The sequence below is a fragment of the Belonocnema kinseyi genome, chromosome 3, assembly GCF_010883055.1.
Source record: "Belonocnema kinseyi isolate 2016_QV_RU_SX_M_011 chromosome 3, B_treatae_v1, whole genome shotgun sequence".
Classification (NCBI taxonomy): Eukaryota; Metazoa; Arthropoda; class Insecta; order Hymenoptera; family Cynipidae; genus Belonocnema; species Belonocnema kinseyi.
In genome coordinates, this window is record NC_046659.1 from 132,632,169 (window position 1) to 132,644,053 (window position 11,885).

General features: G+C 30.1%; 1 protein-coding gene across 1 annotated transcript in view; it reads right to left on the reverse strand.

Annotated features, from left to right (window-relative positions):
- The window catches only part of LOC117170033 (protein unc-13 homolog D-like), an 87,435-nt gene that overhangs the window by 8,931 nt on the left and 66,619 nt on the right, over positions 1–11,885 (reverse strand). The window contains exon 3 of the mRNA XM_033356551.1: positions 2,505–2,672. Coding sequence (XP_033212442.1) covers positions 2,505–2,672 — 168 coding nt within the window. The remainder of the gene's footprint in view (positions 1–2,504; positions 2,673–11,885) is intronic.

Genomic DNA, 11,885 nt, shown 5'->3' on the forward strand with positions numbered 1-11,885 from the left:
ACATGCGGGAAATTCATTAGTCGAATAGACTAAAATATCTCTAGAAATTGCAAACTGTACAAATATAAAAATAAACACTTAATAATATTAAAGAACAATGTAGAGATATTGTAATAAAAGTTTTATCTGTTAGAATGAAAATATAATATGGTGAAGTAAATAAATTGTTACTTATAAAAGAATATCAAAAGATGAGAAATAACAAAGATATATTTGGAAATAATCAAATAACTTTAGGAATATTACAAAATATATGAAACAGAAATATAAATTATAAATTTAATTTTCTCTCTGGTATCTATTAAAATAACCATGTCTCACAAAGCGTGGATATTTTACTTTGTTATGAAATGTTGGAAATTTAATTTTAATTTAAATGGTTCTTGTCCAAGCTAAGTTTACCATCAGTGCGCCTCGAAGGTGTGCCGAGAGTTGCTTACAGCGCTCCAAGTGGCTCTTGGCAAACTATATGGGATGGTGCTATTTACGGGGAGCGGTGGGTAGAGGGAAAGTGACTTTTTTCGCCGGACGCGCCGTCTATATATATGGCGGGTAACTAAGCTCGCACCGCATCTACGTTTATAATATTTTTGGTAGAAGTATTGTCCACACTGGACAATCTATCGATAAAAAAGTCCCCCAAGCGTCAAACAAAATATATGTTCGTATTGAGTTTTACGTTGATAAAAATGCTTAAAATTTGTACGGTCTATTCTCAATATACCAGCGATTATAAAAGCAACGTACTTTGCTTAAAAAACTAATGTGTTTTTTTTGTTTAATATCAAATGTATTTCGAACGAAAACCACGTTTGGCCAAATTCTACCAGTGGGGATTCGAAAAAATGTCAGTTGAAATAACTCATCGAGAGAAAATTGTTCACGAGACTTTGCGAAAGTCTTTCTGAAAATTTGAAGAAAATGTTTCGAAAATTGTAGAAATAGCAGCGAGATAAAAATAACGCATCCCGCGCTGGAGCGATATGTTGGTGTTTGCCGTTGTGGGTTGACTTCAAAACGCTGCTATTTCCAAAAGTTTCGATTAATTTTCTTTAAATTTTGAGGAGAACTTTCTTCAAGTCTAGTGAACAACTTTCTTATAATAAGTTATTTAAACTAATATTTCTTCAATGATCGAACCACTGATCGAAGTTGACGAAACGTAGTTTTCATTAGGCATTAATTTGTTATTAAAAAAACAAAAATATTGCTTTTTTGAACAAACAACGCTGCTTATTGTTATCGCTTATAGAGGGTGGACACGCTGGGGCTTACATACATGGAGAGTTGAATGATACCCGAATTGCACAACAGCAGATGAGAAGCTATTATACAGGGGTATTTTAATATTTCGCGCTTTCAAAGTTTCATTCAGATCGGCCATTCAGTCAAGTCCGTGCATCTTCGAATCAAGTTTATGATAGTTTCCATGGTTGCGTTCGAAACTTCAAACGGATACAAGTGTCAAAACAAATATATAGGATATGTTATATAGTATTACAAATAATAAAAGTGTTTAATTAATAATGAAGTGAGACATGTGAACTGAGAAGCAAACGTCATTTTTTTCTTTGCCAATAACATTATAGAATGGCTGCTAAGTGACAAATACTATAAAATAGTAATAATAATCTGTGCTTCCAGTGGGCGAAGAGTCAGTGGTGTTTAACGCTTATTTTTACTGCATAAAAAAGGCATGTTATGAATAGACAGGATATGTTTCGAATAAAGTGAATGAAATATTACATGCATAAACTTTAAATTAACATTGCCTACATTTACTGCCAGCGATTAGGGAAAACAGGTAAATCTGAACATAACCGTTTGAAGTTTCGAACTCAACCATGGAAACTATCATAAACTTGATCCGAAGATGCACAGGCTTGGCCGAATGACCGATCCGAATGCAACTTTAAAGTCGCGAAATATGAAAATACCCCTGTAAAATGGCTCCTCCCCTTCTACTTTGCAATTCGGGTAGCATTTAACTCGCCATGTATGTAAACCCAAGCGTGTCCACTCTGTATATTCGAATACACAAAACAAATTCCAAGAATTTTTATTAACAAATGGCCGAATAATCGTGTGTTGTGTTTTATAAATAATCGATTTTTGGTCGGAAAAATTACTTTTTTATTATTTATCTTGAATAATTATTATTAAATAAAAAAGTTTCATTAAAAAATTTGTCGGGCGCGTCAAGCCTAATACGAAGATATGTTCTTTGTTACGTGTCGGTCACTTTTTTGTTATTGATTGATTGTCGCCACTGGACCATTCTTCTACCCATTTTCGAGCGCTTCACGATTTATTGCATCCGTCACCTCAATTATTGATATACACGTTCAAAGTGCAACATGTCTTTTTAATTCTGAACTGCAGATACAATTGGTTAAATCCTCATTGTAAAATAATTTCGAATAGAAAATATGAACTTTGTATTCAAAAGATTGAACGGTATTTGTTATTTGGGAGTAAATTAAATTACTAAAAATTAATTTTACCTTTTCTTCAGATGCAATATTCAAAAATCGCCTATGTTGATCTTGAGGTACACTAAAAGCTTCTTGAGCATATCTATAAAGATCTTCTTTATATTGGGCATAGGGGCCAGTACTAGCGCCTACCCTATTTGCAATTGTGTAAAGAACTTCTCTATATAGTTGTTCCATCTGTAACATAAAAAATTATTCAAAATATAATTATTTAAAAAATGTATTTTTCTTGAGTCTCATAACATTCATTGCTTTGAATTTGCATTTTGTATATTTTATTTTTAACGAGAAATAGTTATGGTAATAATAGGAGGTTATTTATTTTTATATGGTCATTTTCTACAGAGTTCAAAAAATTACGTGTAATTTTTGTTTCTTTTATACAGAAAATATATAAAATAAATGAAAATTAAACATAATACTTTACACTATTTATAATTTTTCTGGCTGTTTAATTGTAGCATTTACTTCTCACTAATGAATATACGGCAGAGCAGGAATAAAAAATTTCTAAAATTGAGGTGAGAAATTTTTTATCTCGACAATATTATGGATTTTTATAGAGATACGAAAATTTTATTAATTTCTTTGAATGTACAGCTTTTTGTATTCGATAATTTTTGATATTTAAAATGAAAAAATATGACTGGTTTGACATTGTATCTTTCAAAATTTAAATGAGATAATAATTTAAAGGAAAATGCAACAGTTACATTTTTACCCAAAAGGATTATTTTCAATCAAACAAAGGAGAAATTTTTTTTTAAATTGTGAAATTTTTCACTGAAGAGATAAGTTTTTACTTAAAATAATAAATCGTCAACCAAAAAAGTACAATTCTAAAAAGGTAGTTAATTTTTTATGCAAGTAGTTGAATTCAACTAGAAAGAGAAATTTGTATCCAAAAATAGAATACTGAAATTTCCGAAACAAAAAATTACATTTATAGCAGAGAATGTGACAGCCGATATTTCGTCCACAAAAAAATTTTTTAAATCAACATTGAAATTTAACCAAAAAAAGACTCATTTTTAATAGCATAGTTAAATCCTTAAACAAGACTGAGTAATTTTAAACAAAAAAAATTTTGCAGTTAAGAACGAGAATGTATTTCAACTAAATTGTCGAATATCATACAAAAACAAAAAATTTTCAACAAACCAGTTAGTATTCAACCAAATAGTTCAATTATTTACCAAATAGTTCAATTTTCTACCAAAAAGGATGACTTTTTTTAATATGTTAAATTTTTATCAAAATAATAAAACTTTTAACTTCATAATTACATTTTAAACAAAAAATATAATTTCGTAAGCAAAAATATAATAGAAGACTATTCAACCTAAAAGAATTAGCTGATAAAATAATGGTTGGATTTTCTTGTTGGGCTCAATAAAAAATAAAAAGTTCATATTTGATAGACTTAAAAATAATATTTTTTAAATTACTTTTTTTTATAAAAGATCTACTCTCTTTACTCCGTTGAAAAGCTAACCAAAGAACTTCCAATTGCGGGTCAGGTGAGTTTTTTTTAGTTAGGTGTTACATTCATGATGCGAGTAATTTTGTAAGAATCTGTATTATCATCAGAGAAAGTTATTAGCAATCAGTGTAGATATCATTCCACAATTCCTGAAAATAGAAATTAATATTATCTATTAAGTTCGGGTTTCAAATAACAGAAAATACTAAACGTCGTTTCAGACTAGATGGAAAATTAATTAATTAAATTATTTAATTAATTTTTGTCTTAAAAAAGATCTACTCTTTTTGCTATATCTGGAGACGAACCACAGAAATTTCGATTGCCGGTAGGGTGCTTTCCCGTTAATCTATTAGAAAGTTCGAAAGGAAAATCCTGTTTGAGAAATAAGCGCTACCTTAAGCCAGGTATTACATTTGTGATACGAAAAATTCAAAGGAATCTGTATTATCATCAAAGATAGTTACAATCAATCAGAGTAAACATTATTCCACTAACAGTAAAAATATAAATTAAGACTTTCGATAAAGTTAGCTCTTCAAATAGCAGAAAATACTTAACGTCATTATTGACTAGACGAAAATTCAATTTTTAAATTTTGAAATCAAATGTTAAAATTAAATTTTTTCTGAAAAAAGATCTACTTACTTCGATTCACTGGAAAAGGGAACACAGAACTTCCTATGGATGGTTAAGTTTTTTCTATTATTTGAAGAGTTAACCTGAACGACAATGTTAATTTCTATTTGCACGGATTGCGGAATGATATCTATAGTGATTTATTGCAACTATTTTTAATTGAAATACAGATTCATTTAAGTTAGAAGAATAATAGTTTAAATAAACGTTGAAGTTGATTTTTAAAACTTTAAAAATATTAGGTTAGAAAACTGCAAATTTTTCTCAGAGAATAAAGTTTATGTTTAACTGCAGTTTTTTAATAAACAAAATTTTTCAAATTAGATGTCATGCGCCTAAGCAACGGGGCATCGTGGCTTAATAAGATGTTTATTAAGTCATCCAAACCTCGCGCACTTTACTTTCCCGTAATTACTCAATCTACGTTTCTCTTATTTCTATACTCTTCCCTACTCTTCCCCTCTAAACCTTAACAATTTCTTTCCCTCCCTTCTCTACCTTTCCCTAGCTTCTTACTCGTTCAGTTCCCTTCTTCTTACTTCCGCAGCTATTAATCACCTTGCCCTAATACTCTACTCCACAGTTCTCTTTACAATATATAACCTATTTTGTGTCCCACACCTTCCCCGAGTTTTCTCCCCTGGCTTATACACAATGCCCCTCCCATTTCTCCTACTTTTTCTATTCATGTTTTCTCTGCACCCCATTTTCTCTTTTCTCCTTCCAACGCGTTAATATTGACTTACCCTTTTTTCGCGAGTTTAACTAATCATCATCTACTTTCTTAATTTTTAATCACCTACCCTAGTTTTCTTCCCGTCACTTCCCTTACGTCTTCTACTTATGCCTAATACTTTCCCTATCCTTATTTCCTTACTTCCAGTTCATTCCACTTCTTACATTACCCTACTGTCGTTTCTGTTCATTTCTCCCACCTCACACTTTCCCTCTCCTCAATTCCCCTCACTTTCCCTACCACCCATAACTTTCCTTTACTTTCTGTACTTAGTCACCCATAATTATCCCTTATTTTCCAAAATTCACTTTCTCTGATTTCTCCTCAATTCTCTTTCCTGTATTTCCTCTAACTTTCTCTCTTCCTTTCCTCTCTCTATATTTCCTTTCTTTCTCCTCACTACTCATATTTCCGTTTTTTTAATTTTGTGCCACTTCTTGTACTTCACCTTCCCTTACTTCCTCTACTTCTTCGTACTGACATTTCTGTATTCCCGCTCTCTTTATTAAGTCTAACTTTTTTCACTACACCTTTCATAATTATCCTTCACATCCCCCCGCTTTTCTTCACTTTTAATTTTTTTATAAATAAAAAAATACGACGAAAAAAGTAGAAATTTTTCTGCTCAATGTTCCCAGTGGTCTTCAATAACATGAAAATTGTTGAGGCCATAAATATTAAACAATAATTGAAGAAAATGTTTATAGACAATTTACTTGTTGCAAGAATGTTTTCTACAATTTAACGAAATTTTACACTTTTTTAAGTTATATTGCAAGAAATTTTGTATGATAATTTAAGAAAATTAATAATTTGTTGATTATTTAAGAGACTCTTTTAAACAAACTTAATTTAAAAATGCATGATTCAGGCATTATTTAGCAGAAAAATTCGTTTCTTTCAACGCAAATCCTTCCAGTCAAGAAGTTCATGAAACTTTCAGCAACATTGATAATTGGTTGATAATTTTATGATTTTTTAAAATAAATTTGATAAGCAAATGCTTTAATTAGGCATTAGTCAACAGGAAAGTTCGTTTTTGTTTTTAAGAAAGCTGTTTTAATTAGAAACTTTATGATAGTTTTAGCAGAAATTATAATTTTGTTCTAAATGTGGTATTAGTAGTTCATTACAGAAAAACAAACAGCTTTAAATGCTTAAGAATAGACAAATAATGCATTTGTTATTTAAGTTTGGTTGAATGATTGTCAAATTTTATCGATTGACATCAAAAGATCATTTTTGAATACCTGTCTACTAATTCCGTGAAAAAACAGTCTTTTATTTATAAATACATAAAATGATAATAATTTATACAAAAATTTTATTTGCGAAAATAAATTGTTTGCAGTCATCAAAGTGATTTTAAATATCTAGAAATAAGTCATCTATAGTTAATTTCAGCGAAAAATATAAGTTTGTACATCCACAAATAGCCAAATAGCCCATTTGTTAGTTAAGGTAGTTTGAGAAATAATTAAATTTTATTTGGTGACCAAATATGATACTTAAGTTTTATTTTCAAGCAATATACAGGGTGGGCACGCTGGGGTTTACATACATGGCGAACTTTATTGCTACCCGAATTGCACAACAGCAGGGAAGAAGCCATTGTACAGGGGCATTTTCATCTTTCGCGTGTTCGAAACTTCAAATGGATACAACTATCAAAAAATTTAGTTTATGTTATGTAGTAATTACAAATAACAAAAGTGTTTCATTACTAACGAAGTGAAACTTGTGGACTGAGAAGTAAACATCAATTTTCTTCTGTGCCAATAATATTATGGAATGGCTGCTAAGTGACGTAACACCTGCTGACTGATACATACAGGCGATGCTTTTGAAGTGTAGCTGTCAACAGGCGCTATACGTGTTATATTTTTTTAAACTTTCTCCCGCTAAAAAAAAACTATTGCGATTATTTCGAGATCTTCTGTAGGGAATTGTAACGTGGAATCCGAATTTCAACCATTTAAAAGTTTATTTTGCTGTTTTTCCGAGTTTTTTAAAAAGAAACCGAATGGAGTCTTCACAGGTACTTTTTAGATGCTCCATTCGGTTCCTTCAGTTCCCAGTGGGCATAAAATTTGGCGACGTCCTTACGACATCGTTATGACATCTTTACGACAACTTTACGATATCCTATTCCCATGTCGTTAAGGTGTCTTTACTATATCGTAAATAAGTCGTATGATCTGACGATCTCTTTACGATATCGTAAAGACACCAAAAGGACATGGACATAGGATGTCGTAAAGTTGTCGTGAAGATGTCCTAACTACCTCGTGAAGATGTCGCCAAATTTGGTGCCCACTGGGTCCGCCAGGGGGGCGAAGAGTGAATTGTATTTAACGCTTATTTGCGGCATAAAAAAGGTATGTTATAAATAGACAGGATTTGTTTTGAATAAAGAGAATAAAATATTACATGCGAAAATTTTTAATTGACATTACCTACAATTACTTACAGCGATTCTGAGTCATTCTGATGATATAGGTGTATCAAAAATATATCTTGCGGTAACTTAACTTGCCTGAATTTTAATTAAGAAATTATTTACGGATTTTTTTTTGTATTTTAGAAAATGTTTTCTCTGGACATCATCTCAAAATTTGGTTTGATCAACTACTAAAATAACATAGAGACTCGTTGGTGATAGGATTGTATCTGAAATTTATCCAGACAAGATATTTCAGCCCAGAATTGTTCTTCCATTTTTTTTAGATATCATTCTATTTTCGAACTTTCTATCTCTTGATCTGATTTCCAAACTGGGATTTCATCATCCCCTAAAATTAATTATAATTCAATCTGATGGTATAGGTGTATCAAAAAGATACTTCGAGGCAATTTAACTTGTCTGAATTTTAATTAATAAATTATTTACGATTTTTTTGTATTTTAGAAAATGTTTTCTTTGGAACTCATCCGAAAATTTGGTTTGATCGATCATTAAAATAAATTAGAGACTCCTTGGTGATAGGATTGTTAAAAAAATTTATCTATACAAAATAATTTAGCCCAGAATTCGTATTCCATTTTTTAGAAATCATTCTGTTTTCAAACTTTCTATCTCTGGATCTGATTTCCAAACTGATATTTGAGCAGCCTCTCAAATTAATTTTAATTCAATTGGATGGTATATGTATATCAAAAAGATATCCGGAAGAAAATTTACTTGCCTGAATTTTAATTAATAAGATTTTTTGGGAATTTTTATTTTAGAGAATGTTTTCTCTGGACCGTGTTTCAAAATTTTCTTTCATCTACCACTAAAATAAATGAGAGACTCGTTGACAATAGGAGTGTAGCAGAAATAAGTGCAGAAGCGATATTTTGGGCCAGAATTTTTATTCCAATTTTTGAGGAAATTTTGCTATAATTATCTATTTTATCAAGTCTAAATATTAAATTAATACATTACTGGTAACTTATCAGAAAATAAAAATCTTTTACTGTAATTAAAATCTACTCGGAATTTCGTTTTAGTGTATTTTATTACTTTTTCACTTTGATGTTGTCCTATATTCATATTTTAAAAAAAATTGAAATAGCAATTCTGGCCTGAAATAGGTATGTCCAGATTGATTTCTGATACAATCTCAAACCAGCGACTCTCTAATTTATTTTAGTGGTTGATCAAATGCCAGTTTGGAAATCAGATCCAGAGATAGCAATTTCGAAAATAGAATAATTTCTTTAAAAAAATGGAATATCAATTCTGGCCTAAAATATCGTGTCTAGATTTATTTCAGATAGAATCCAATCACCAAAGAGTCTCTACTTTGCTTTAGTGGCTGATCAGACCAAATTTTGAGATTATGTCCAGAAAAAACATTTTCTAAAATACAAAAAAATCCCTAAATATTCTATTAATGAAAATTCAGGCAAGTTAAGTAAGCTCGAGATATCTTTTTGATACACTTATATCATCAGAAATACTCAGAATTAATTTTAGGCTGAAATGCATATCAAAAAATTTCTTTGGTAAAGAATAATGAATCGAAAGTATAATAAACGTGACGAGGGCCGATCTATCATTATTTCAAGATTATGTTCAGATTCAGCTTTTCACCCAAATGTCTGTAAGTAATTATAAGTTGTAGGTAAGTTATTCCATTTAATATTTTATTCAAAACATATCCTGTCTATTCATAAAATACCTTTTTTATGGTACAGGAGAAAATTGATGTTTACTTATCAATTCACAAGTCTCACTTCATTATTAAAGAAACCCTTTTATTATTTGTAATTACTACGTAACATAACCTATATTTTTTTACACTTGTATCTATTTGAAGTTTCGAACGGAACCTATGATAAACTTGATCCAAAGAAGCACGGACTTGACCGAATGGCCGACCCGAATGCAACTTTAAAAGCGCGAGATATGAAAATGCCCCTGTACAATGGCTTCTTCCCTGCTGTTGTGCAATTCGATAAGCAATCAAGTTCGCCATGTATGTAAGCCCCAGCGTGTCCACCCTGTATGATCGCTTACATCGAAGAAAACTATATTTATTCTATCATAAATACCTGATGTGAATATTCATTCACAAACATTGCTTTCGAAATAACAAATCATTTATTAACTTTTATTAATTTAAATAATAAACTCTTTTTGTCTATAAGTTCCTCCAATGTAGTGCGAATCAAGTGACAGATCGCCGCCAATCCCCACAAAACCAGTTTTATTTACTTATATGTTTATAACAAATTCATTAAATTTTGTAACTTTTGAATTTCTTTTGGAAATCTTTTCTTGATAGTTGCTTTTATTTTTATAGATATTTTTGATTGAAGCAAAACATTTTTTTAACCGCTTTAATTCAATAGTCAAAATTATTTTTTTTATATTAAATAAAGAAAAATTTAAAAATTGGATATTATAATTCGATTCGAAATTTTATTAGCTCTCATTTAAAAAGAAAGAAGTTAAAATAAAAAAATAATTGTTTTCTGAAAATCAATTTGTCCGCGTAATTTATTATACATTTTGACGTTCGGGATGGAATTTACACAAAACAATTTTCCCCCTGCGTCACTTTTATGCAAAACTTTAAGGCGTCTTTTATCTTTTTTTCTATGTTTAATTTTGGAATAATAAAATACGACATAATAAAACACTTTTAATATCGAACGTTCCGTTCTACATTATTAATGCTGCTTTTATTGCGAGCATTTTCCCATTGACTGTTACTTACCCCTTTTGCTCACTATACCCGCTATTTACGAAATCGCTAATCATAATCGAAGCCCTGGTGCACGTACTCCGATGCAGAGTTCCGCAAATCATTGAAATAATTTCGTAATTTGCTTCATTGAAAATAAATAAATAAATCATAATCGTGATTTTCTCTGCGCTGGGAGAAATTATTTGTTAATGCTGGAAAAAGAGGTCGTTAACTGAAAAGTATTCACTGATTTATTCAAAGCTTGCTCTAGGGGATGCGAACTTAAGAGAACGGTATTAAAATTTTGGTGAAAACTTTAAAAGAAGACAAGTCTAATTTTCTTAACAGAGAAGAAATATAAATAAAACATTATACTATGAATTTATTAATTGAATATAATGACAAAAATAAGAGTCAAAAATATTTTAATATTTAGGGAAAAAAAGTTTATCTTATAATGATGCGAACTTTTTTTTAATTAGGATCTTTTTAATCTTCTAGGTATTTTCATTTATACAGGAATGATACAACTGCAACTTACTGTGCATGTATTCACGAGTGTTTGTTTTTCACTTTATGAGCATTTTTCTTCCTCATAGAAGGAGGTTTTTCCCGAATATAAGAAAAAAATGCTTTCATTCTCTTCCAACCTAATGTTTCTTTTTAATTGGAAATCTTATTTTCAGAAAATCAGAGAGCCGGTAGTATTGCATTTTCAAGGCTTTTTGATTAAGGTATCAGAGATATCAGAATGAGAACTTTAATTTAAAAAAATAACGCTAATTTTTAGCAAGATGTTGATGGTACAAGTAATTATTTTTAATGAATCTGTTTTATCATTAGTGAATGGTACTTTACCGGCAGTAGATAACCCTCCACTACCATGTAGGTAGAAAATCCACAATATTTATTTTGAAAATTAAAAATATATCTTATACCTAGTCTGATTAAGACGACTGATTAAGACAGAATTTTCTGTTATTAAAGATTCCTAATTTTATCAATATTGTGGATTTTCTGCCTCCAGGGTTGTCGAGAGTTATCTGCTGTCGGTAAAGTACCATTCGGTGATGATCTTACAGATTCATTTAAAATACATTCTACATTAAAACTAAAACTTTTTTACTATTTTTTTCAAATGGGAATAAATTGTTTATTAAAAGCCAAGCTTGAAATATATGTAGTCCATATTATCGACAATACACAAACAAAATTTATACAATTTTCAAGGCGGCCTTTTTGAGAAAATCCATTTTTTTTATTTTTCAGGAAAACCGCCGCCATTTTCTCAATTTTCTCAATTTTGATATTTTTCTCGGATACTTCGATAGAGCCTAAAATGTTTAATTACATGA